The sequence below is a fragment of the Notamacropus eugenii genome, chromosome 1 (genome assembly GCF_028372415.1).
Source record: "Notamacropus eugenii isolate mMacEug1 chromosome 1, mMacEug1.pri_v2, whole genome shotgun sequence".
Classification (NCBI taxonomy): Eukaryota; Metazoa; Chordata; class Mammalia; order Diprotodontia; family Macropodidae; genus Notamacropus; species Notamacropus eugenii.
The window spans coordinates 240,155,396-240,182,771 of NC_092872.1; the positions used below are offsets into that span (position 1 = coordinate 240,155,396).

A 27,376-nucleotide genomic window follows, 5' to 3' on the forward strand; every position below is an offset into this window, starting at 1 on the left:
ATGGACACAGTGGAACAGCTCAATCCTAATCCTCTTCTCATCCAGAGCCTTAGAGGAGAGGAGCAAAGTGTGGGACGGGAGGGATGACGGTCAGAGAATGGACACCAGATAGTAAGGAGGCAGCTCCCTTTCTCTGTTGTGGCAAGCCCAAAATTTACAAGCAAATCTGTCCAATGCCCTCTCAGGAGTGCTGGTAGTGGGTGAATGGGCACCTGCACCGTGCCTCCAAGCCTCCTTATCCCAAGAAAGAGTCTTTGGTGTAGAAAAAAGGTATAAGTTCATTTCCAGACATAGTGTGAGAAGAGGAAGGGCACCCCCTTGTGTCTTAAGATGGAACCCCCAAATGTGTTCACTAGACGAAGGAAGGAAGGAAGGAAGGAAGGAAGGAAGGAAGGAAGGAAGGAAGGAAGGAAGGAAGGAAGGAAGGAAGGAAGGAAGGAAGGAAGGAAGGAAGGAAGGAAGGAAGGAAGGGAGGGAAGGAGGGAGGGAAGGGAGGGAGGGAGGAAGGGAGAGGAAGAAGAAGGAAAGAAGAGGAAGGAAGGGAGGAAGGAAAGAAGGAAGGAAGGAAGAGGGAGGGAGGAAGGGGAGAGGAAAGAATAACAGTAGCTCCTTTTCCCTGCTATCAAAAATACTCCATGTTTCCTGCATGCCTCTCATTCACCAACCCTTCCTCACCCTCACCCCCACAGGTGACCCAGGAAGATGTACCTGCCACAGAGATTGTCTACAAGGTGACTGACCCTCCAAGAGCTGGTTACCTAGTGAGGGTCTCTCAGGGATCCTCAGCTCAGGAGCCCCCCAGCCTGGATCCTGTCCACACCTTCACTCAGGAGAATGTGAATGAGGGTCAGGTCCTGTATGTCCACTCACAGGCAGAGGGCTGGACTGACCACTTTGGCCTGGATGTGGCTTCCAGCATGGGGACCACACTAGAAGGAGTCCAGGTGGAGCTGCAGGTGCTGCCTGTCACCATCCCTCTGGAGACCCAGAACTTCACTGTGCCTGAGGGTGGTGCCCATACCCTGGCTCCTCCGGTGCTTAGGGTCACTGGCCCCTACTTCCCCACACTGTCTGGCCTAGAGTTCCTAGTTCTGGAGCAACCCCAGCATGGGAGCATCAAGAGAGGAGAGACACCCCAAGATGGAAACCTCAGCACCTTCACCTGGAGAGAGGTACCAACATCCCCAGCAAGGAAGTGAGACTCCTTCCCCAGCAGGAAAAGGCAGGGGACAGAGCCTCTCTGGTATTCCTGCAATACCCAGATGGCCCCAGAGAGGGAATTAAAGGGATTCCTAAAGAATCAATTAGTAAAGTAGTACTGAGGACCTACTGTGCACAGAACAGAAATGAAAAATTTCTCAGGGAGCTTACATCATAGCAGAGAGATAAAACAGCAATATAGGCAGCTATAATACAGTGTTATGTGATAAATGCCTTGAAGAGAAGTGGAAACCAAGTTGGGGTGGGGGGAGGCTCACTACTGATGGGACAATCCGAGAGGACTTCCTGGAAGAAGTGGAATCTGAGCTGGAATGTAAAGGGGAAAGAGAGAGTCCAGTCAAAATCTAGACACACAAGCTAAAGTGTGGGAGTAGGACAGCCCTGGACATGTTTGGAGAGTTGAAAGTTGCCAAACTGGGCTGGACCTTAGAGTGAAGAGGGGAGTGATGTGAGAGATGTCTGGAAAGGCTGAGAGTTACCAGACCCCCTGGGGCCTTGAATATCAAGCAAGAAGGGTTTGAACGCTAATCATCTGGAGCTCAGTCCCAGGCCAAGCTACACTGGTGGTCAGATGAGAAGACACATAGACATGCTCTCTCTTGTTGGGGTGGTTCCAGTCTGGCTGAGGAGAAAGGAATCACACCTAGAAGCATTACTAATAGGACAGGAAAGGCTATTCTAAGTGGGCATAGGGAATGAGCAGTCAGAGGAGGTCAGAGGAGGGAAAAGTCAATGTAGGTTGAGGTGGTCAGGGGAGACTTCCAGGAAGAGGTGGAGCTGAGCCTTGAAGGATGAACCTGACAGAAGGGAGAAGAGAGGAGAGGGAGAGGAGGCAAGGCTCAGTGGCTGGAAGGAGCCTGGTATGCATAAAGGATAGAGCAGCCCAGCCTGGATGGAACAGAAGATTGATGATGGGGGGGGGAAGGAAAATGAGTCTGGAGAGGTAGAATGAGGCCAGGTTGTATGGGGCCTTGAATGACAAGGTAACAAAATCTCACACATTATGCTGGCAAGAACTCCCTCTGAGAAAAGGGAGGGAAAGAAATGGTCATGAAGGAGTAAAAAGCTAGCTTATGAGAAGGTGATGAAGGAGTAAAAAGCTAACTCATGAGGAGGTGATGAAGGAGTAAAAGGCTAGCTCATGAGGGGGTGATGAAGGAGTAAAAAGCTAGCTCATGAGGAGGTGATGAGCAGCCATTCCCGGCTGGACTTGGGGCTGGATATAACCAGAGACGATGACTAGATTTCAGAAGTGGGCCAAGGATTTCCAAAGGAGCTAAAGTCATCCCTGACCAAATGCAGGATGTGGGAAAGGACCCACAGAAAGGGCCCTCACCAGAGCAGGCAGGCGAGGCTGGGCTCTGACCTCTGTCTGTGTGTCCATCTCTCTCCCTTCTCAAGGTGGAGCAGCATCTGATTCATTATGTACATGATGGCACCGAGACCCTGGTGGACAGTTTCATCCTCATGGCCAATGTCTCTGAGATTGACCGGCAAAGCCAGCCCGTGGCCTTTGGCATCACTGTCCTGCCCCTCAATGACCAAGTCCCAGCCCTCACTGTCAACACCGGTGTACAGGTAAGGCTTCCTCGGGGATCCCAGAAGAGCTGAGAAAGCTATGGTAGCCAGTGCTCAATGCTCTCTCAGAATCCTTTCCAGCTACCCACCCATGTGCCTGGAGGACAAGATCAAGGGCAGAATGGCAGCTTTAAGGCAGGAAGAATTCCTACTTACACTATGAAGTCAGTGACAGCTCTGTGAAGGACCATCCTAAACCAAGTAGCTAACAGTCATTCACAGAGTCAGTGACAGAGTCAACAGTGTGTCACCAATCCGAAGAATTCTGATAGAGACCAGAGCTGAGACTCCCAGCAGGGGGATAAAAAACCCACCCTCCTACACATGATTGATTCCTCTAGGGCGCAGCTGGGGTAGGGTCAGTAGTAACAGGTTCCTCTCACCTTTCATTTATTCATTTATTAAGCACCTACTTTGAGCAGAGGTCCCAGGTAAGATACAAAGCTTAGATCAGTAATGATCCCTGCCCTCCTGGTGTTCCCAGTCTAGTAGTGATGAGACACAGACACAGAGAACTGTAAGGCACACTATTGTGTGATAAGTCATTTCCACACTGATCTCTCATGGCTGAGGATTATCTGCCCTGCTATTGCTCCCCCAATATCTGTAGGGTCTTGCCATCCACTCTGCAATTTTCCCTGCCAAAACCTGAATCCTACCTGTCCTTTCCATATTCCACAAGCTGAACATGAACTTGACTCTTCCTTTATGTATCGTCTCTCTCCCAATTACCTTGAGTACAAGGATTGGTTCCAGTTTCTGTTTGTATTCCCTAGTCTTGGTGCTCAACACATAGTAAATGCCTTTACATTCATTCCATTAGAATGGTGTAAAACAAAGTCTTCCATGAGATCTGAAGAGTTATTTCATTGGGGGGAGAGGCAGGGGTGGGGGAGGATGAGAAATGGTTTAATGGTTTCATGGAAGAGGTGCTGTTTGAGTTAGGTTAAGGTAGGACTTTGTTCTAGGTAGGGACAACAGAATAAGCAAAGATAGGCAAGTACAGGGGGTATTCTGGGGCTGTAGTGAATAGTCCAGCTTGCCCAAAGGGAAAATAAGTAGAGGCTAGTAATATGGGATAGAGGGGGAAAGGTAGGGTCCTGGAGGATTGTGGGAGATAAAATAATGGGACTAAAGCCATGTGGGAATAAGATGAAGTAGGGACACGTCATCCCTGTTGTCTTTGTTGCTGGAGTTCTTCTAGCTGGGAGCTAAGTGGTACAATGGATAGAGTAAAGAGCTTAGAGTCAGGAGTCCTGAGTGTGAATGCTGCCTCAGATACTGATTCGCTGTATGACCTTGGGCAAGTCATTAACTATTCTTAGCCTCAGTTTATTCAGCTATAAAATGAGGATGATAATAGCACCTCCTTTGTGGGATTGTTCCAAGGATCAAATGAGATCATCTTTGTAAAGGGTAGTTATTATCAGCCTAAAGATGTTTCCCATAAAACTACAGAAGATAACCTTTCATCCCAATGTACCTTGTCCAGTTACAAAAGGTAGTTATCTTATCCCTCTGTGCCAGAATGCACAGAACATTCAATTATATAGATTTTCATAAACAACAGAAGAGCAATTTGTCCTGAGACTGTTTCTATCTAAACTCCATTGGAAAGATGAGCGGAACGAAGTAATAATGTTAAGAAGGGCAGCATTCTGTCCCGATGTCCAGCTCTTAACTTCCCAGCCCATTTTCCCATCTCTCCCAAGGAACAATCCTGAGATACTCAGGGCAGCCATCATCCTGGTCATTTTGCAGCTGAGAAAACAGGTCTGCAGAGAGGATGAGACCTGCAAGGACAACACCAGGATGGGAATTCAGGTCTCTGGAGAACCTGCCCAGTGAACTTCCCTACTTGGCTCCAAGAAAAATGAGTCATTTTCTTCCAAAGTTCCTTAGGAGTAGACTCAGTCAGGAAGCCTAGGCCAGTTTGGCACCCCGAATTGTTTTTTCCATGCCTGAAGTGGGGAGTCTCTGAGGAGTAGGGAGGAAAAAATGTCTGGATGATCACCTACTGTGGGGAGGAAGCCAATAAGTCCATCCAAAAGCATTTATTGAACACCTATATGTGCCAGGCACTGGGCCGGGTGCTAAGAGGTACAAGTGCAGAGAGAAGATGAGAGCGTGCTCTTGAGTTTCTGCAGCAGAAACTTCCTTCCCCTTTACCTAAGCCCAGGAGAGGAAGGAGAAATCAGGTGTGCTAGCTGAGGGCCACAATCACCCAGCACCATCGCCTCGGAAGAGCAGAGGACAGGTAATACCGGATTGTGGCCACGAGATGGCAGGCGCAGTACACACGGCAGAGAAGCCCTTAGAGTGAGAATTCTGCCCCTCCCCTTCCCACTTCCACCAATGATGGAGAAGTGGGGGAAGGGTAGGCAGCACGCCCCCCACCCCCACCCAGGGTCGCGATCACACAATCCATGGAGCCCCTCACTCCTTCAGATCTGTCAGTCTGGCTTTGCTGGCTTTCCTGAAACCCCTGCCCCGGAATGACGTATTCCAGATATTCTCATTTTATAGAGAAACTGACACCCGAGAAATTGAACAAGGTCATAGGACCCCAGGATATCGGAGTCAATTGTAAGGGACCCCCGGAGCCATCCAGTCCACCTGCTCGTTTTACAGACGAGAATACGGGAGCCCAGAGAAGTTCTGGAGGCTGGGGCAGCGGGTGGAGAGTCAGGAAGACCTGAGTTTGAATTTTACCTCTAACAGTTACTCGCTATGTGACCCAGGGCAAGTCACTTAACCTTTCTGTGCCTCAATTTTCTCATCTGTAAAATGGAAATAATAATAGCCTCTATACCTCATGGAGTTATTGTGAGCGTCAAATGAGAATATAAAATGCTTTACAAACCTAAAAGTGCTATATGAATGTTACATCATCGTTATTTTTATTCTACTACCACCACCACCACTGCTACTACCACTACCACTACTACCACCACCACCACTGCTACTACCACTACCACTGCTACCACCACCACCACTGCTACTACCACTACCACTGCTACCACCACCACCACTGCTACTACCACTACTACTCTAACTACTACCACCACCACTACCACTGCTACTATACTACTACCACCACCACCACCAATACTACTACTACTACTACTACTACCTCCACCACCACTACTACTACTATTAGAGGTAGGGAAGTGGATAGAGGGCCAAGCTTCAGAATCAGAAAGACTTGAGTTGAAATGCTCCCTCTGACATTTTGCTAGCTGTGTAACAGTAGTCCAGTCACTTAGCCTTTCTCTGCCTCCATTTCCCACCTGTAAAATTAAGGTGCGGACTCATTGCCTCTTAGGTCCTTTCAGCTCTAAATCTCTGCTAAGTGACTGTCCAGTTTCACATGAACACTGAGTGAGCATCAGAGGCAGGACTCGATCCCAGGTCTTTTAGCTCCACAGCAGGCTCTCTTTTCGCTGTATTACACCGACTGCCTCTGAATACAAAGCTCACTGGCACTCCTATTATTCTGAAGATTTAAGATGTGGCTTCAAATGCTGCCTTTGCCACTCACTATTTCTGTGACTTTGGATAACTTATTTCACTTTGATGAGCTTCAGTTCCTTCATCTGTAAAATGAGGAGGTTAGATTTCATAGCCTCTAAGGTTCTTTTTCAGTTCTGGTTCTATAGTTTGCTATGAACCCTGGGAGGAAGATTGTAGAGGTATTATTGGCTTTCTTCAATCAGTAAGTGCTTATTATGTGCCAGAATACAACAAGCTGAAGCTAAGCAAGGGAGGGAGGGAGGGAGGAAGGAAGGAAGGAAGGAAGGAAGGGAGGAAGGAAGGAAGGAAGGAAGGAAGGAAGGAAGGAAGGAAGGAAAGGAGGGAGGGAGGGAGGAAGGGAGGAAGGAAGGGAAGAAGGAATGCAAAACTCCCAGGCCAGCAAACTAACTAGTTCACCAGGACTGGTTTTCTTCATACCTCAGGTACCAAGAAACAAAACTGGCCTTGAGTGCAGAGGACATTTGGTCTTGGAGTCAGAAAGACCTAGCTTCAAAGCTCAGCTCAGACACCGATTAACTGTGTCACCCTGGGCAAGTCATTTCATCTCTCTGCTCCATACTCCGCTGTCCTTATCTGTAAAATGAAAGTGTAGAACTTGCTAGCCTCTAAGTCCCCTTCCAACTCTAAATCTAGACCTTGGGGCACAGAGGGTAGAGCACCAGACCTGAAGTCAGGGAGACCTGAATTTGAATGCTGCCACAGACACTTGGCTGTGTGTGTTCGTCCTTTGTTGCCGAAGAAGACCATGCCATCAGAGAAATGATGACATGACTTGCACTTGACTTGTTTTGAGTGAGAGAGGGGTGTGCAGGTCACCAGCCTCCCTTCTCCTCCAAAGCCATCTGAATCCAGTGACCAGATATTCGTCAGGATGACTGGAGATGACCCAGGATGAGGTAATTGGGGTTAAGTGACTTGCCCAAGGTCACGCAGCTAGTGAGTGTCAAGTGTCTGAGGTAAGATTTGAACTCAGGTCCTCCTGCCTCCTGCACTACTGTATGATCCTCAGCAAATCACTCTATCTCAGTTTGCCTCAGTTTAATTGAGATAAATAGCACCTACCTTCCAGGGCTATTGTGAGGATCAAATGAGAACCTATTTCTAAAACACCATTTCCACTGTGCCTATCTGCAGGCACAGTGCCTGGAACTTTGTAAGTGCTGTATGAAGGTTAATTGCTGTTATTATCATTATCATCCTAGGGTTTTTTCCTACTGTGCTATAACAGAACTTAGAGTTGACTAGGATTTTAAAGATCACCTAGACTAGGCACTTGTGAACTTGGATGGGAAAGAAATGACACTCTTTCACTCACCTCTCACTGAAATCCAGCATTTCCTCCAATTATGTAAAAGCCTGACTCTGAGAAGAGGACGGTAACCTTCCCTAAACTCCTGCCAAGGGACGAGGACACAAGTGAGCCAGAACTCCTGGCCAGCCTCTGGTTCCATTGGTAATGGCAAAATTTAGGCCAGACCGGTGCCCTCACAGCCACATGGTCAGGGAGCCACTCTGAAGGCTGACTCTTTGGAGGGAAGGAATCACCACAGAGACATGGAGGTTCAGATAGATTCCTGGCTGAGGCACGCGCACGCGCGCGCGCGCACACACACACACACACACACACACACACACACACACACACACACACACACACACACACACACACACACACACTTTCAGAGCACTTTCCCTCCCTCCCTCCCTCCCTCCCACTAACTCCACCCCTAAACTATCCCTAGGCCTGTGCTCATTACCCTTCTTTAGAGCTCCTTTCTCTTCCTAGGGGCCTGGTCAGGCCCCCTACCTCCTCCCCACCCGTACCCTATGTGCCTCCATCCCTGGGTTCCCTAGCCAATAGTTGTGCACATTCTAAGTCTGAGCCTTCCTGGGGAGTGAAAGGCTTTGGCTCTGGGAAGGAGATCTCAGCTGTCCACCAACAGGGAGAGGAGGGATGGGGGAAGAGAAAAAGGGGGGAAGGGGGTGAGGAGAAAGGCAATGGGCCTTCCCAAGTCCCCTAGGATCATCTTCCTCAGGTGTGCTCTGCCTATGGGTAAGACCATGTCTGGGGTCTCCTCCCAGGCTGGGGACACAGTGGCTAGGAAGGGCAAGCAGGAGGGGGGCTGACACACAAACCCAGTTCCTGGAGGACAGGTGTCAGTAACAAGGAGGAACTAGAGCTGGCAGCCACACTGGTCCCCAGGGAAGCTCCAGTGACTGACAGGCCCCGGCTTGGCGCCTGGGAGGAGGCGGGGAAGGGCCCCGGGGCAGGGAGCTCTCTCCCTTTTAGCTTTCACCTAAGTGTGGAGGGTTGGAGTCCCAGCTCTGCTGGGGATTCTCTCTTCTCTCTCTCTCTCTCTCTCTCTCTCTCTCTCTCTCTCTCTCTCTCTCTCTCTCTCTCTCTCTCTCTCTCTCTCTCTCTCTCTCTCCCTCTCACCCTCTCTCTCTCTCTCTCTCCCCCCCTCTCTTCCCCCCCCTCTCTCTCTCCCCCCTCTCCCCCCCCCTCTATATACTCTCTCTATTTCCATAATGCTATATTTCTCTTAGTTACCTGCCTCAGACAGCTGTTCAAAAAAAACTTTTAAAGTCTAAGTCATAGAATTTCACACTTGGGATGTACACTTAACAGCTCCTTCCTCCAGCAGCCAGTCTCAAATACAAGTAACTTGGACATCTTGAGGACCTTATTCTACTAGCCACAGGACCTTAGCTTAGCTCCACAACCTCAACTTCTTAATTTATAAAATGAGAAAATCTGGTTTAACAATTTCTAGTGTCCTTAAGCTATGATCCTTTAATATCATCACACAGCTAGTCATTTCTTCAAAAATCAATCAACAGGCATTTATTAAGCACCTACTGTGTGCTTAGACACTGAAGAAGGTAATGGTTATACAAAGGCTCAATAGTCTGTATCCCTAAAGAGCTTACATCAGCATCTGTACATGTCAGAAGATAGATAATATATTCAAAAGACATACAAAGTTATTCTTGGGGGAAGAACCATGCTTGGGGGGGAGGGGCCAAGAAATGCTAAGGGAGGCAGCTAATTAACACAGTAGAGAGAGTGTTGGACCTGAAGTCAGGAATATCAGAATTCCAATGCCTGGGGTCACACAACTTGACCCAGTTCTTTTGACCCTAAATGGAGCACTCTTTCTTCTGTATCACACAGAATGTGTGGACAGGATGGTCTTTTGCCTCTTTGTGTATCCCAGTGCTTAGCACACAGTTCCTGGCACAAATGCTGATTGATTGACTGACTGAGAGGGGTGGTATTATAAGGTTTGAGAGGCCTTGAATGTCAGGCTGCGGGGATTCAATTTCACTATTGGACAGCAGGAGTCATGGAAGGGCTTTGAACAGAGGAGCAACCAGACCAACGTTTTGGAAAGATAGTCAGGCAGATCTATATGCAGAAAAGAATGATTCGAGGCAATGTGAGGTCAAGCCCTGAGTATTGTGGTCAATGGGAAGTATAACAAGATCTATCCGAGGAGGAAAAAGTCCAGCTGGGCTGGAGTATGCAGGGAATGCTTCCTTGAGAAGGTGGTGCTTGAATCTGAAGATGGATAGAGAGCAGATGGGAGAGGAAGGGATGGCATGCTAAACAGGAAGCAGCATTGGCTTAAGTGAGGAAACTGAGGCTCAGAGGGGATGACTGACTCATCCGGGACCGTATGGGAGTAAGGGGCAAAGGCAGGATTCAGACCCAAGTCCTATGAGGCCAAATCCATGATTCTTACCACCGTGTCATGGGCCAGATCATGAAAGTTTTTGAATGATGAGCTGAAGCATTATTTTTTATTTATTAAATTAAATTATATTTAAATTTATATATTAAAATGTCTATTAAATTAAATAATAATTTATTATTATTTTATCAGTGGGGAGTCACTGCAAGTTTAGGGAGGCAGCAGGGGGAGGGGAGGGACATCGACCTATATAAAAAAGGCAGTGCTGATCCCCACATAAATAGAAGGATGGTAAGCAGCAACGACAAGGCTACTGCTGCTCTTAGCTAGGGTCCTAGATCTGCTAACTGCTGTGATGTGCTTACAGATGTGGAAGGAGCCACCGCCCAGATCACCCCTGATATCCTGAAAGGAGAGGATGCTGACTCCACACCTGAAGATTTGGTCTTCTCCATCCAGCCGCCAAGCAATGGGAAGATGGTGCTGAGGCTGTCACCAAGGACAGAGATCTGGCAGTTCACTCAGGCCCAGATCAATAATGGGCTGGTTCAGTTTGTCCATGAAGGTTAGTGGACATATAGACCAACAGAAAAACGGAGAGACAGACAGACAGATAGATAGGCAGACAGATAGACAAACAGGTAGACAGACAGATAGATAGGCAGACAAAGAGATGGATATAGACACAGATAGATACAAAAGCACATACTATGTACCTTACACTATGTTTACATACTGGGGATACGGATCAAACCAAACAAGACACCACCTGTCCTCAAGGAGCTTAAATGCTTTTTCTTCTTTCATCCTTCTTTCCTATCTCTCTTTATTTTTTCCCTTCCTTCTTTTCTTCCTGTCTTTCTTCCTTCCTTTCTTCCTTCTTTCACACAGGGTCTCCCTATCTGGTTCTAGTTAGTTGAAAGTACAACAGCCATCCGTAAACCCAATCCCTTATTGTTAGAGAAGCTTTGACCTGTTCTGTTTCTGACCTGAGCAGGTTTGCCCTTCCTGAAGCAGCTTGGTGGCCCCCACACCTGAGGACTCACCATATTGGTGCCAGACTTTAGTGTATGTACCTGATCACCTTTAGCCCAACTGCAGCTCAGAAATCCTGAGTTCAGTTAATCGACCAGCCTCAGGCTCCCCATAGCAGGGATTCCAGGTGTCCACAATCATCCCTGGCAAGGAGCCTGTATTTGAATAAGGGAATTTAGCACATACTCTGGAGCTGAAGGGCTGGGGAGAGTTATACACCTGGTGGTATAATGATTAGCCCCTCCTAATCCTGTCTACTCTCCCTCCCACCCCCATCTTCATGGCATAGATAGAGAAGACAGTTATCTCTACTTAAGGAAATGAAGTCTCAGGAAAGTGAAGCAACATGTCCAACAACCCAGAGTCAGAACTAGAACACAGGCTCCCTGCCCAGTACTCCTTCCATGAACCTTCCAAACTCCCCTACCCCAGCCCCACTTCAGCTCCAACTTTCCATCCAACAGGATCCTACTTAGGCCAGAGAGCGCACTGAGTTACCATCCCATAGCATCCAACATCTCACCTCTACCCCTCACAACCACAGGGCTCCCCCAACCCCGTCGTGTTCCATCTCTGAGACATAGTGAGAAGTCAAGGCCATATTCATGACACAGCCTTCTGACATTCTCCAGGGCCCCTGGATGGTGGATTCCACTTCAACCTCTCCGATGGAGAAAATGTCTCCCCAGGACATTTCTTCTCTGTGAAAGCTCTGAAATTAAGACAAATCACCGTAGAAAGCAACCAGGCCTTAACCATCTGTCCAGGTGGGTGTGTTTATTTACTCTTTGACTATTAGCCAGTCAGAATGGTGCTGCTGAGCCTGGCAAAATGATGGATTAGGTTTATGCTTACCCCTCCTGCCAGCTGCGGAGAACAAAGAAACTGCTCAACCTCAGCCAGTCACATTCAGAGCAGCCACAGTAGTAGCAGAGTCTACCCAAGGGCCCTGGTTATCCTTTAGTTTCTAGCTACTAAGCAGTCCCTGGGCAAGTTGTCAGTGTGAAACATTGGAATTTCACTGCATTTAGAGTCAGGCAACCTTGATTCAAGGTCAAGGTTCAAGTTCAAGGTTCAGAAGATAGTTAAGTGGCACAGTGGATAGAGCATTGGAATCAGGAAGACTCATCTTCTGGCCTCAGACACTTATTAGCTATGAGACCCTGGGTAAGTCATTTAACCCTATTTGCCTCAGTTTCCTCATCTGTAAAATAAGCTGGAGAAGGTAATAGCCAACCACTCCAGTATCTCAGCGAAGAAAACCCTAGATGGGGTAATGAAGAGTCAGACATGACAGAAATTAGTGAACACATTAATTCAAAAATTCCCTACTCCATCATTTACCACTTGTATAACCTTGGGTAAAATACTTCTCTCTGTTCTGTCATCTGTAAAATGAGGGGGTTGAACTAGATGATTTCTAAATTCCCTTCCAGCCCTAAATCTATGGTCCTATAACTACCCAGAAGCTGATGAGCTCCCAAATTGCTTTCTCACAGGAACCTATCAGACCATTACCAGTCGAAACCTGAAAGTAACCACCAATGAAGATACAGCCCCCCAACACCTGTTTTACCTCGTGGAGCGAGGCCCTCGGCTGGGGCGGCTGGCCCACGCTCGGCTAGGAAGCAGTGGGGATGCCTTGAAGAACTTCACACAGGCAGAGGTAAGCACAGAATTGGCTACTGGGCTCATCCCCACCCCCCAAAGTCTCAGTGCCAGAGATTTTCTGTCTTTGTCCAGGCCCAGAAATCCAACAGAAAAGAGCCTTGAATCTGTCACATCCACACATAGCCCTGGCCATATCTGCAATTCTGCACATTCTACGGAACACCTACTCCTCTACCCAACAAACATTTATTAAACACCTACTATTTGCAAAATGGGGCAGCTAGGTGGAAAAATGGATAGAGTGTCTAGTCTAGAGTCAGAAAGACTCATCTTCATGAGTTCAAATCTGGTCTGAAACACTGTGTGACCCTGGGCAAATCACTTACCCTGTCTACCTCAGTTTCTTCATCTATAAAATGGGCTGGAAAAGGAAATGGCAAAACACTCCAGTATCTTTGCCAAGAAAATCCCATATGGGGTCCCTAAGTTGGATACAACCAAAATAACTGAACATGTGCAAAACCATCCAAATGGAGCTTTCCAAATATCTTGCTATAATAGCAGCTCTTTCACTTTTCTGTAGCATTGTTGCTGACCATTCCTCTGACTCTGGCAGCCTCTTTTCTCCCCCAAGAGGCTGGTGCTGACCAAAAACTCACTCTCACGGTCACTCTAGATTACTGAGTCAAAGAACTCCCACACTTGGGGTAGCTAACAAGGCAACTCTGAAACTGGCACTGACAGGGAAATACCCATCTTCCTACAGAAAGTTGCATTGTGGGATAGTGATGCCTCAGCATTGTTTCCCTGCAAACCACATGGCCCTCTATGCAAGGATTCTCAACACACCCATCCTCCCAGGCACTCTGACTCACAACCTCAGTATCATCCTTTATTCCTCACCCACATGCACCCCACAGAGGCAAACTCTTGTGGAGTCTTGTCACTGAACATTTCAAATTTACTCCCCCTTCTCTCTACTTACTCTCCATCCAGGTCCACCCCCTCATTACCTCACTCGGACTACAGTAATAACCTACTGGTTGGGCTTCCTGACTTGGGTCTCTTGTCACTCTGACTTGCCACTCAGTTGGCATAGTGATTTTTCTAAAGCACAATCTCTCTGTCTCTGTCCCTCCCTCCCTCACTCCCTTTTACTCTCTCTTTCCCTCTCTCTCCCTCTCTCCCTCATTCTCATTCTCTGTCCCTTTCCTTCTCTCTCTCTTTATCCTTTTCTCTCTCTTTCTCTCTCTCTCTCTGTCTCCCTTCCTCTACCTCCCTCCCTCTTTCTGTCTTTGTTTTTTCCTCTTCTCTCTCTCCCTCTTTCTCTTTCAATCTCTCTCCCTCCTTCTCTTCTCTCTCTCTCCCTCTCTCTCTTTTTTGTTCTTTCCTTTCTTGTCTGAGAACCATTCCCCTTATAGAGAAGACACAAGCAAAACTGGAATTTAACTGTTTTCTGTGCTTGCTCTCTCTCTCTCTCTCTCTCTCTCTTTCTCTCTCTCTCTCTCTCTCTCTCTCTCTCACACACACACACACACACACACACACACACACACACACACACACACAAACTCAATGAATTCCAGTAATTTTCTGTTACCTCCAGTATCAAATATAAAGTTCTCCTTTGGGCATCTAAGGCTTTTTCTCTGCCTAATTCCTTCCCACCTTTCTTACATTTACTCTCCAATCCAGTGGCTCTGGCCTTCCTGCTGACTCTCCCATACTCTGTCTCTAGATTCTGTACCTTTCTGCTGTGTCCCCCCTGCCTGAGATATTCTCCTACCTCACCTTCACCCCTTAGCTTCCTTCAAGACTTAGCTCAAATCCTCCCTTCTCCAAGAGGCCTGTCCTGGTACCCCTCTCCCCAAACTCACTCCCAGGGTTCTCCCTTCTAAAGTTCCCTTCCATTTCCCCTGTATGCATTTTGCACATACCTAGTAACTGGCATCCTTTCTTTGTACCTCCAGCACTTAGCACCATGCTTAGCATATAGTAAATGTTTGATAAATTTTATTGACTGACTGATTTCCCCAAAATCTTGGGATTCAGGAACTCATATTTTGAATTACATGGTTTCCCTGGACCACATACCTGAGGGCCTCAGCCAATCCCTTTCCACAGCTGGGTGCAGGCCCCCACAATCTAACTATTATTACATAGCAGTGATGTGGTCAGACTTATGCTTAGAGTAGGTATCATGAAGCAAATCTATGCTCAAGGAAGAAAGTCACAAGGTGATGTATAATCAAAGGTCTGGGGACTCTAGGCACTGCTCCCTGGATGCTGTCGCTGGGGCTCAGGTGGTTGGTGGCTTAATGGTTGGGAAAGCCAATCACTCCTCCCCAAAAGCCAAGACATAAAGAGAATTGATGAATTATTCCCATTCATGCCTCAGAAAACATCCCCAAATTCCCTCAAGGCTGAGTGGGCACATCCACTACTTTCTGTGGAAGATACAACCAAAGTCCCAAACAAACCCACTCCAGGACTATACTGTTCTTCCAAGTGTCCAGGAAACCCTCCTGACCAATCCCTTCCCCATGATTCTCTTCAAAAGCTGCTAACTCCTTTATTTACCTACAGTGGTAAGAGACCTATCAAAGGCTATTTCCATTTTTTGTAAACCATAATTATCTTGGGAATGAGAGTTAACGTAAGCCCAGTCTATTATTTTGCCAGGCTCACAACCACTCTTCAGGCTGAGCTAATGTGCCCCTAATTAATAGTAAGCACTTAATAAATGCTTACTGAATATAGGCTGGCTAGCAGTCATCCATTAATGAAATACACCATTGGTCTTTTAAATGGAGGATGGAACAAGCATTTAGATAGCACCAGGCACTGTGCTGAGTACTTTTTCCCTATAAATATTATCTTGTTTGATATTCACCACAACACTGGGAAGGTAGGTGCTATTATTATTCCCATTTTACAATTGGGGAAGCTGAGATAAACAGAAGTTAAGTGACTTGCCCAGGGTCACACAGTCTGTGTTAGAGGCTGGGTTTAAACTTAGGTCTTCCTGACTTCAAACCCAGTGTTCTAGCCTCTGTACCACTACTTGCTGAAAGTCATCAAAATTCCAATTTACTGACTCAATGATTTTTTGAAAAGTCTCAGCATTATGAGAAAGTCCTTCAAGTTCATTGTAGCTTGAATTTCAGAACTTTAAGACTGGCAAAGCAGTTTTCCTAGCAAACAATCCTGTGAGGTAAGTAATGAAGAAATTATTGTCCCTATTTTACAGATGTGAAAATAGAGTCACATCATTTCTGTGTGTTGCTAGAAGCAGCTAAAACCTGCTTACCACTTAGGAAGTAAGAGATCCTGAATGTTGCTCTCTGCAGGACTTCAGGAAAGGTTATTATTGTCTTTTAAAGTGAGGAAAAGTTATTAGTAAATTCATTCCTTAGGCTTCTGTCCTTGAGTTCTCAGATAGCAGATAATCAGGAGATGAGAGTTAGTCACACATATTTGTGACATTTAAATTCATTATCTCTTGTGGAGAGGTTGTACTGTTAAATGAAATCACCCACCAAAACAAAGAGATTATTACAGAGGAGGCAGCAGGTAGTGCACTGGATAGAGTTTTGGACCTGGAATCATAAAGACTTGAGTTCAAATCCATCCTCAGATCCCAAATGGCTTCAAGAAGTTGGTCTCATTACTAAGTCTCTCTTTGCCTCAGTTTCCTCATCTGTAAAATGGGCATAATAGTAGCACTTACCTTCCGGGTTGTTGTGAAGGTCAAATGAGATAATAATTGTGAAGTGCTTAATCAAGCACAGTGCCTGGCACATAGTAAGTGTGCTATAAATATTAGCTATTACTACTGCTGCTGCTGCTGTTGCTAGTTCTCCTCCTCCTCCTCCTCCTCCTCCTCCTCCTCCTCTTCCTCCTCCTTCTACTGCTGCTACTACCATTAACTCCCAAGGTTGTTTTGAGGACATAGTAAGATATAGTTATAAATTGCTTTTTAAACCTGAAAGTGCTACATAAATGCCCACTAATATAATTTTTCCAGGTGACCCTTCAATTTAATGTATTGACTAGTTCCACGCTTCCTAGTTAATCCAAGGTCAGTTGTGATGCATGAATTGGGGCAGACATATCTGTAGTGGAGTGGAAAATGTGTTGAAACTGGCTTCCAATCCAGCCTCTGACACTTACTAGAGCCTGAACACTGAATAGACTCAGACAAGTCACTTAACCATCTCTAAGTCTCTGTTTTCTTCATCTGTAAAATGGGGGTCATGCTTGTAGTACCTGCCTCACAGGGCTCTTGTGAAGAATCAGCAAGAACACAAAATGTAAAGTGCTTTGTAAATATTACCACCTAGGGATAGATCAGTTATTACTAGAGCAGAGATTTTCAAGTCCATCTGGTCCCAGCCATCCATGAAGGGGATCCACACTGTTATCCACCCAATATATGACTATCCGGCCTCCTCAACTCCAAGGAAGGAAAACCTACCAGCCAGCCAGTCAGTCAGCATTTACTAAGTACCTACGTGCCAGGCATTGGGCCAAATACTGGGAATACAAAGAAAGGCAAAAGACAGTTCCTGCCCTCAGGAGCTCACACTCTAAAGGCAAAGACAACTCTGTGCAATTAAACATGCTGTTGTTCAGTTGTGTCCTACTCTTCATGACCCCATTTGAGATTTTCTTGGCAGAGATACTGGAGTGGTTTGCCATTTCCTCCTCCAGCTCATTTTCCAGATGAAGAAACTGAGGCAAATAGGGTGAAGTGACTTGCCCAGGGTCACACAGTTAGTAAGTGTCTGAGGCCAAATTTGAACTCAGGAGGAGGAGTCTTGCTGACTCCAGGTTGGCACTCTATCGACTGCAGCGCCATCTAGCCACCCTTACAGACAGGACAAATTGGAGAGAAATCAACAGAAGGAAGGCACTGACTGTAAGAAGGATTGAGAAAGGCTTCTCTGCGGAGTTTTATCTGGGAAATGAAAGAAGCCAAGAGGTGAAGAGGAGGAGGGAAAGAATTTCAGGTGTGGGGGATTTGCATTTTATTGCAAATGCCCAGGGTTGCAAGATGAAGCACCACCTCCAAAGGCAATCCATTCAATCAACTGATCAATATTTATTAAGTACCTACTATGTGCCAGACACTGTGCAAAGTACTGAAGATACAAAAAGTGGCCAAAAAAAATCCAGTCTCTGCCTTCCAGGAGCTTATAATCTAATGGGGGATTCATTATGCAAATGAATATATACAAAGCAAGATGGATATAGGATAAATATAAATAACTGACACAGAGGAGATAGTTCCAATTGCTAGCAACTTCTCAATCAATCCTCTATTGGCTTCTTTGTCATTTCCACCTACCCATGGCTCCTGCTTCTGCCTCTGAAGTCTAAAGTCAAAAAGGATAAATCTAATCCCCCTTCCAAATGAGCTATTTGTTAAAAAAAAAAAATGCTTAGCACAGTGCCAAGCACACAGTAGGTACTCTATAAATGCTTATTCCCTCCCTCTCTCCCTCTTCTCCTTGCTGACCTTTATAATACTTGACAGCTATCCCTTCCCTCCCCATAATCTTCTCTTCTCCAGGCTAACCAAGCCGAGCTTCCTTGTTTATTTTTTTTATTAGATCCTTTCCAAGCCTCCAGGGTCATCAACCACATCTCTGGTTTCTCCTCCTTTTCACCCTCCTCTTTCCTCCTCATGAAATTTTCAGCAGAGCTGCCTAAGTAACCATTGTTATCAACTTTGTCACCTGAGAAATGGAAGATTTCCCCAGAGTTCCTAGGACAGCGAGAAGAGGGACAGGAAAAGGAATTTTAGTGGCATCATTCCCACCTTCCCCAGAGGTTACCCAAATAACTTTCCCTCCTACTACACCTGCTCCTCCGAGCCCAGGGATTTATTTACAAGGAAAGATACAACCTGGAACAGCAGACTCTCCAGAGTATGAACTTCTATGATGTCATCTACCCCTTCCTAAACAGGACTGCCTCCTATTACCAACAAGGGATTGGCCTAACCTTAGCGGAAAAGCCAGCCCTCTACTGATGGGGAATGTCCACAAGAGTGGACAGCTACAATAATTAGTCTTCCCCTCATGTTGAAACAAAATTCATATTTTGGCAATATACTACTCTCCAGGACCCAGGAGAACAAACCTATTCCCTCTTCCACATGATAATCTTTCAAATATTGAAGACATAAGTGTCAAAATTATCCATACTGTGTTCTGTATTCTGCCAGAAACAATTTTGGTAAATTTAATATTAATCCAATAGCCAAACCATTTCTGGCTTAGATCAATGTCCAAAATAGATTTCCTATGCCCTCCAATATGTCTGTTCCAAAAAACTTTTAGGTAACATAGGAATCATGAAGAAGAAAATCACAATGCCTAAAAACAATTTAGGTTAACAATTCCAGTTGAGTAATAAGTCACCATCCCATTCTTTTCTTGACTACTCCCCTTAAGAAATCAATTGGACTCCTCCTACAGGGAGGAATATTCTTTGGAATAGAAGAGGGTTCTTCCCTTCAAAAGGGAATAGAAGGTATTTCCTATGAGAGAGTTTTAAGAGAATTCCTTCTGAGAATAAATAACTAGAGATAGCCTTTGGTTGGGTCAATGGGCAGTCCTTTCAGGGGTGGGAAAGACAATATTAAGTCAAAGAGTTATTCTTTGTTCTAAATTTGGGTTACCCCCTTTAACCTACTTCCTTATGCAAGACCTTTTAGTCCTCAACTTATCACCTTCCTTCCCAAAGAGTTTTCTCCACCAAAACCCAAGTCTAGAAAGGACTTTTTAGACCAGAGAAAAAATATTTATAAACAAGGAGTGATGTGCTTGCACACCAGTCACCTCCCTATCACAACCTTGCCTCACTCTCCCCAGTTTGCCTCTTCCCTAGGACATTGGACTCCATGGTCTCTAGTCCTCTCCCCATTTTGGTTGAGTCGCCTTCTTCCCCAGGGGCTCCTCCTTGTCAGTGACCTTCCTAAAATGTAGCGTCCACAACACTCCAGATGTTATCTGACCAGGGAGCTATTCCTAGACCTGCTGTCTTTCTTAATGTGGTCAAAGATTGTGTAAGGTTTCTTTAGCCAAGAGTCCAGGAGCTGGAAAGTTACTAGATCAGTCAATAAGCATTTATTAAGCATTTACTCTGTGCTTGGCACTGGGATGGTGTAAGATTAGAATGCTAACACTGATGTTTGCCCAGTAGCACATAAGTTGGCCTCCCTAACCCCTCCCAGGCTCCTCAAAGCCTCCTCCCTGGCCCTGCCTTCTCTAGACAGTATCAAGGGTTCTGGGCTTCCCTTCTCTCCACCAAACCCTTCAAAGTAGGATCTGACAAATTCATCTGCATGGAAGAGTCAATAATGGCACTTGTCACAGATCTCTGTCCTGGGCATGGGAGAGCTAAATGGAGAAAGGAACTCTGGGACACTCTCATTCTAATTAAACAGACATAGCTCATTCCCTTAGTCCAGAATCTGAACTAGGGACACACCCCCTGTCCTTGACTAGCTTAGTGTCTGAGGAGAAAACCATCCCAACTTTGGAAGCCTCTGGTCTGATGAGGGAACACAGAAACCCTAACCTCTTCATTTGCCAGTTTGAGGGGGGTCCCCACTTCCCTCCAGTTTCCAAAACCTCAAGTTCCACCCCCCCTGCCAATCAGAGATGCAAAGGGATTCTCCTTCTCTAGGTGAATGCAGGGGAGATATTTTATGAACATGAGATGCCTTCGGAACCCTTCTGGCTGGCCCAGGACACCCTGGGCCTAAGGGTGTCCTCACCTCCTGCTCGAGATGTCGCCATCAGCCTTTCCATTGCAGTGACCTTTGAAGTCTCCTGTGCCCAGCGTCCCAGTCGTCTCTGGAAGAATGAAGGTGAAAGCTGTTTGTGGGTTTGGGGAAACTGATGCCAGGTTGGCTAAGGTGAGGAAGTCTCAGGGAAAATGGTGTATTGCTTGATGAGGAGGCCCAGTAGCTCTTCTCAAAACCTGGAAAGTCAAAGAAACTAGAAGATTCATGCAGTAGGGCTATTGAGCAGTCTGTTGTGGAACTAAGTGAGGACTGACCACCATCCCATGATGCTCTCTGCCCTGTAGGCAAAAGCAAGGGTAGACAGTCTGTGACTACTAGAAACTTCCCTCTCCCCTCTTCTCATTCAAATATACAGTTCCAAAACCTGGTAGGGAAAGTTCTGCTCCCAAACCAAGCAGAAGTGACCAACTTCTAGTCCATCAGAAAGGCTCATGGAACACCCTACCCACTGGGGAGGAGAAAAGGCAGTCCCTCTCCTCAGAAAGCTCCCAGGCTATTAGGAAAGACCCCCTCCCTCATCTCAGGGAGCTCCTGGTCTGATGGATCCTACCCCTGAGTCAGCTTAAAAGAAGAGAACTCACAAAGATGGGAATCCTCAGGGAACCCATGATGTTTGGTCCTGCCCTCCTGGAATCTTCGGTGCAGTGAGGAGATCCAATCGCTATTCCCACTCTTAGGTAGCGCCCCCATTCTAGTAGGGGAAACGGTCCCTACCCTCCAAGTCGTGACACTGGCAGGGACTACCCTTCAGACAAGAAGTTACTCAGTCAATAACAATTAGGCTGCTACTCATCATGTGCCAGGCATTGTGCTGATCTCTGGGGATTCCAAAGCAAAAAAACAGCAGCCCCAGTCCTTGGGGAGAAACAACTTGCCAATAGTCAATAAGTATCTGCAGGAAATATGAAAATAAATACTAGATAATGAGGCAATTGGGGGGAGGGGACACTATCAGCTGGGGGAATGAGGAAAGGCTAGAACTGGACTCAGAATCTTCAGTTTGCCCTCCCCTGCTTGAATGAATTCTTTCATTCATTCATCACATATCTGGGACACACTTCCTTCTCCTTTCAGTCCTGGTCTGCAGCCTCTTCTTGTGCTCCCCCTCCTCCAGGGACCCAAAAAGTACTGGCTTACTCTGGGTTTTTCCTTTTTTTTCCCTAGGTCTCTGGGTCCCAGAGGGTCAGAGGGCAGAGATCACTCGAGCATCCCTGGATGCCTCCAACCTCCTGGCCAGCATCCCAGCCTCGGATCGGCCCTCCCACAACGTAGTCTTCTTACTGACAGAGTTGCCAGCCCATGGGGAGCTGTGGGTGGGCAGCAAACACCTGGATGGTGCCCAACCTTACTTCTTGCAGTCTGACCTGGCCAGGGGACAGTTGGCCTACATCCATAGGGGCTCAGGGACCCAGAGAGATGGTTTCCATTTCCAAGCCTCCATCCAGAAAGGGCAGCAAGACTCTGCTCAGCCACCCACAGCAGAGCATGGGCCTGTGATCTCTGAGACTTTCCAAATCACTGTGCGGGATGTCAATGAGAAACCACCCCAGCCCCAGGCTTCCAGACCTCTACAGATTATTCGGGGTACACATGCCTCCCTCTCCCGGGCTCAACTAAGTGCTGTGGATCCAGACTCTTCCCCTGAAGAGATTGAGTACCAAGTCAAGAGGGCACCCCACAATGGCTACCTCCTGCTGATGGGCAGCCAACCTTCCCCTGTGACTCGGTTCACCCAGGCAGACGTAGATGCTGGGAGACTGATCTTCACAGCCAATGGCAGCAGCACCCTGGGTATCTTCCAGCTGAGCATTTCTGATGGGGCAAGTCCCCCTGTGGACACCTCCCTGTCTGTGGATGTCCTGCCATCCTCCATTGAGGTACGGACCCGGTCACCACTGGAGATACCCCAGGGCTTGAATTGGGCCCCACTGACCCAGCAGCACCTTTTTGTGATTTCTGACCAAGAAGAGCCTGATGCTACATACTCCATCACTCATATGCCCCAACATGGACATGTGTTGGTCAACAGGCAGCCCAAGACCAGCTTTAGCCAGAAGCAAGTAGAGCAAGGGGAAGTGGCCTTTTCATTTACCAACTTCACCTCAGCCTCTGATCAGTTTCACCTCCTCTCACTTGCCCGTGGTGCCAATGCATCAGCAACAGTGAATGTGACTGTGCGGGCATTGGTGCGGATACAGGCTGGTGAACCATGGCCCCAGGGTACCACGCTTCGTCTGGATATGGGCATCCTGGATGCTGGGGAGCTGGCCAACCAGACACAGAGTGTGCCCCAGTTCCGGATCCTCCAGGGACCACGGAGAGGCCAAATAGTGCGGATCCCCAGGGACTGGGATCAAGAGCCTCAAGCCCAGCCAGTGGAACTTTTTACCCAGGAAGACCTCAAGGAGGGGCTGATTGGGCTGGAGCTGAGCAAGCCAGAGGGCAGGGAGCCACCAATGCTGCATGATGGCATCACCTTTGAGCTCTCGGCCAGAGGCGTGCCCCCAGCTGTGGCTTCTCTTGACTACATGTCAGAGCCTTACAACCCATCCCGGCCCTATGGCGTGACTCTACTCATTTCTCCTGGCTCCTCTGAAACTAAAGGGGGATCCCATGGAAAGGACAGCTCCTCCCGGACAGTAACAGGGCCGAAGGGGCCTGAGAGACCCACCCCCAACATCAGGGAGGCAGAAACGGCCCCCACCAGTGGGCAGGGCCAGGCAACGCCAACCAGTGCTGCACCTGCAGAAGGGGGCACCTTCCTTGGCTTCATCGAAGCGAACATGTTTAGCATCATTATTCCCATTTGTCTTATCCTGCTTCTGCTTGCCCTCATACTGCCTCTGCTCTTCTACCTCCGAAAGCGCAACAAGACAGGAAAGCACAATGTCCAAGGGCTCTCTGCCAAGCCTCGAAATGGCATGGCCAGTGACGCTGAGACCTTCCGCAAGACCGACCCCAGCCAGACCATCCCGCTGACCTCAGTGACTGGCAAAGGGCCTGAGGCCAGGGGCCAGCAGGACCCAGAGCTGCTGCAGTTCTGCCGGACACCCAACCCTGCCCTAAAGAATGGCCAGTACTGGGTCTGAAGCCCTGTCCTGCCAGGAACAGCTCTGACAGACAATTCTCTTCCCTCGTCAGGGTCCGAGGGTCCTACTTCTACCTCCCACTTCCATTTTCCTTACTTCCTTTTATCCATTCTAGCTCCTCTCATTCCATCTTCTCAGTGGGTTTCTCAGGGTTGGCACCAAGGTGGCCAACTCCATAGTATCACATCTGATGAGAAAGAGAAACCCAGCAAATTGTGGGAGAAAGATGAAAGGTCTAGAAGTGGAACAAAGACCCAAAAGGGTCAAGAATGAGGATCAAGGATCTTCCCTTTCCCCACACCACCATTCCTGGAGAACTCAGAAGGTTTAGTAATAAGAGGAGGTGGGGGCAAGGGTAGAAAAATCGAAATATGGAAATGAAGCCGGCCCCTCTGCTGGGGCCCCCAATTGAACAGTTAGGAGGCAGGATGGCCCTATGGGGAGAGCAATGGGAAGAGGGACTCTTGAGTCTTGAGTCTCCAGTTCCTGGCATGACTTTGGGTAAGTCATGTTCCCCTGTCAGGGGAAGGGCAAAGAGAGAAGGCTCTCCCTTACTAGAGAGTCTAGGCTAGGGTGGAGATTGGATAGATGGGGTTATACTTCAGGATTCCTCACCTCAAGACTCCACTCTCCCCACACCCTCCAATAGAGGTCCTCCCTTACTCTGCAATGGAGGAAACACCTTCCCAGTGTGACCCACTTTCGGGTTTCTGAGAAGGCGCTTCCCCCCAGGGCCCAAGAATGGTGGCAGCCAAGAGCCAAGGTCTTCCCCCTCATAGTGGGGCTAGTGGGAACAGGGAGAGAGAGGACAGACTAGAGAGCTCCTCTCCAGTAATGGCCACACAGTCAGTAAGATAATATATTCAGGGTTTGTGGGAAGGAAGGAAGGGAGTTCTCTGGGGGAGGGTATCCACATTTATTTAAGGGATATTGCACAAAAATCTATTTAACACATTAAAGCGGACCAGGTTGGGAGCTTACAAAAAAAAGCAGTCTGGGGAAGCTGGCCTTTGGGGCCAGCAAAAGCACCAGGATCCCAGCTCTAGGATCCAGGTCTGGAAGCAACTCTCAGAACATGAGAGCAGGGGTTTGGCTTGCCAGCTCTCTGGGGTCACAGTGCGGCCGAGCCAGATACTAGACCAGGTGCCATCCCAAGCACTAAGGTCCTGGGAAGATGGCATCAGAAAGGCCTGATTCTGCAGTGGACCAAAGGCCAAGTTCATGGAGGAACCCAGGCCTGGAAGCCACTGGCCAGCCTTGGCAGGGCTTGGGCTACCTCGTGTTCCCTGGGAGTGTGTGGGGATTTTCCAGGGCCTCTATAAATGGTGCTTCGGTGGTTCTCAACCTCTTGGTGTCCAAGCTGCCTTTATTTCTGCGAAGGGAAGCGGACAGGGGAAGGTGACAGGGATGCCCTTTCAATGCTGAACTCCTTTAATGAAGGGTGATTGAGCCCACCACAGGCCTGAGAGAATCATGAATTTAGAGCTAGAAAGGTGAACTTCTTCACTTTTATAACGTCCAAAGGAGAGACACTTGTCCAGTCACACACATAACAGACCAGGATGGGAACCCAGGTCCTCTGGCTCAAAAGTCAGTATTCTTCCTACTGCATTAGAGCCTCGACCTAGAAAATTATTATAATTATTACATCATAAAGCCCTCTACACATCCGACCCTCCACAGAAATCCTGCAAGGGAAGTGCTATCATTATCCTCATTTTAAAGATGAGGAAACTGAGGCCCTGGGTCATATAATTAGCATGCGCCTGAGATAGGGTTTGAAATAAGGTTTTCTTTTTCTTTTTTTTTAATTAATTTATTTTTTTTTAGTTTTCAACATTCACTTCCACAAGACTTTGAGGTCCAAATTTTCTCCCTGTCCCCCCCACCCCAAGACACCATGCATTCTGATTACCCTCACCCCCAATCTGCCCTCCCTTCTATCACACCTCTCCCTTGCCTTATCCACATCTTCTCTCTTTTCTTATAGGGCAGGACAGATTTCTATACCCCATTACCTGTATTTCTTATTTCCCAGTTGCATGCAAAAACAATTCTCAACATTCTTCCTAAAACTTTGAATTCCAACTTCTCTCCCTTCTTCCCTCCCCACCTATCCCCACTGAGAAGGCAAACAATTCAATATAGGCTATATATGTGCAGCTTTGCAAAAGACTTCCATAATAGTCATGTTGTGTAGGACTAACTATATTTCCCTCCATCCTATTCTGTCCCCTATTTGTTCTATTCTCTTTTGAACCTGTCCCTCCCCTAAAGTGTTCACTTTTAATTACCCCTTCCTCCCATTTGCTTTCCCTTCTATCATCCCCCCCACACCCCACTTGTCCCCTTCTCCCCTACTTTCCTGTAATGTAAGATAGATTTTCATACCAAATGGAGTGTGCATGTTATTCCCTCCTTAAGCCAAATGTGATGAGAGTAAGCTTCACTTTTTCCCTCTTACCTCCCCCCTTTCTCCCTCCATTGAAAAAGCTTTTTCTTGTCTCTTTTATGACAGATAATTTACCTCATTCCACAGAAGGTGGGATTTTCTCTGGGACCTGAAGGAAGTCAGGGAACCTACCAGGAGGCAAAGAGGAGGAGGGAGGGCCTTTCAGGCCAGGGAAAATGCTCAGAGGTGAAAGATGTACTGCCTTGTAGGACAAGTAGCCAGGAGATCAAACAGGAGGGGGTGGAGGGATAGGAGGGTGGCATGAGGTATAAAAAGAAGCACGCAGTGGATGATTGAACTCAGGTCATCGGACTCCTAACCCAGGACACTTCCCACTTCACCCACAGACTTAAAGTAGTCCTTGCCTGCAGACAAACCTGTAAGAGCAAACATCCATCAGGTCCTAAGTCCAAGGTTTTAACATTTGAGATTCAAGATAACTCTGTGAGGCAGATGGCACAGACATTATCCCCATTTCACAGACAAGGACACTGAAACCCATTGAGGACAATGGACTTACCCCTGGTCACACGGTTGATCAGTGAGAGAGCCGAGGCCTGATCCTGCCCTCTAATCTAGTCATGACTCCAGAGGAGGAACAGAAGGAAACTTCAATCTTCTCTGCCCAAAAGGGATATTATATAAAAATGCTAATTGACCTTCCAGGAGCATTTTAATGTTTACCAAGTACTTTTTGTACATGATCTCATTGGAGCCCCACCGTAGCTCTGAGGGAGGCACTGGAGGTCTTATAAGCCCATTTCACAGATGAGGAAATAGAGGCTCACAAGGATGAAACGGCTTACCCCATCCTCATGGCACAGCTGGTCAGAGGGCATGTTCAAACCCTGATCCACCCATAACTAGAGGCAATGACAGCCATCTTGACAAGGAAGACAGTGGAAGACCAAAATAGGTTCTTGGGGAAACCTGTGGAATCATCTTGCCTGTATGGAGGTTTTCAGGAATGACCTCACCCCATCCACCTGGGTTAGGACAAAGGTGAACCCAAGCACTAGATCAGCCCTGGTTAGGGCTCCCTGTTTTATAGATGGAGGAGTTGAGGCCCTGAGAAGCCTTTCCCCATCACCCTCTCCAATATCCAACTCCCAGCATGGACTGGAGAGATGAGACAGAGGGAGAAAGAAGAAATTGACTGGCAGTTTTATATGTACACACTGCTCATAGGCTGCCCCTCAACAACCCACAATCCTTAGACTAGAATCATGGAAAGTTGGCACCTTTGAGTCCAGTTAAATTAAACTGCTCATTTGACAGAGGGAGAAACTGAGGCCCAGAGAGAAATAACCTACCCAAGGTTGCACTAGCAGTGAATGGCATA

At 47.3% G+C, this 27,376-nt stretch overlaps 1 protein-coding gene across 1 annotated transcript in view; it reads left to right on the forward strand.

The window, feature by feature from the left end:
- The window catches only part of CSPG4 (chondroitin sulfate proteoglycan 4), a 95,376-nt gene extending 70,450 nt beyond the window's left edge, over positions 1-24,926 (forward strand). Inside the window, exons 4-11 of the mRNA XM_072628291.1 lie at positions 690-1,172; positions 2,623-2,799; positions 9,679-9,688; positions 10,405-10,593; positions 11,696-11,830; positions 12,563-12,729; positions 20,373-20,556; positions 21,658-24,926. Of these exons, the coding sequence (XP_072484392.1) occupies positions 690-1,172; positions 2,623-2,799; positions 9,679-9,688; positions 10,405-10,593; positions 11,696-11,830; positions 12,563-12,729; positions 20,373-20,556; positions 21,658-23,582 (3,270 nt within the window). The 3' untranslated portion in view covers positions 23,583-24,926. The remainder of the gene's footprint in view (positions 1-689; positions 1,173-2,622; positions 2,800-9,678; positions 9,689-10,404; positions 10,594-11,695; positions 11,831-12,562; positions 12,730-20,372; positions 20,557-21,657) is intronic.
- The last annotated feature ends 2,450 nt before the right edge of the window (positions 24,927-27,376 follow it).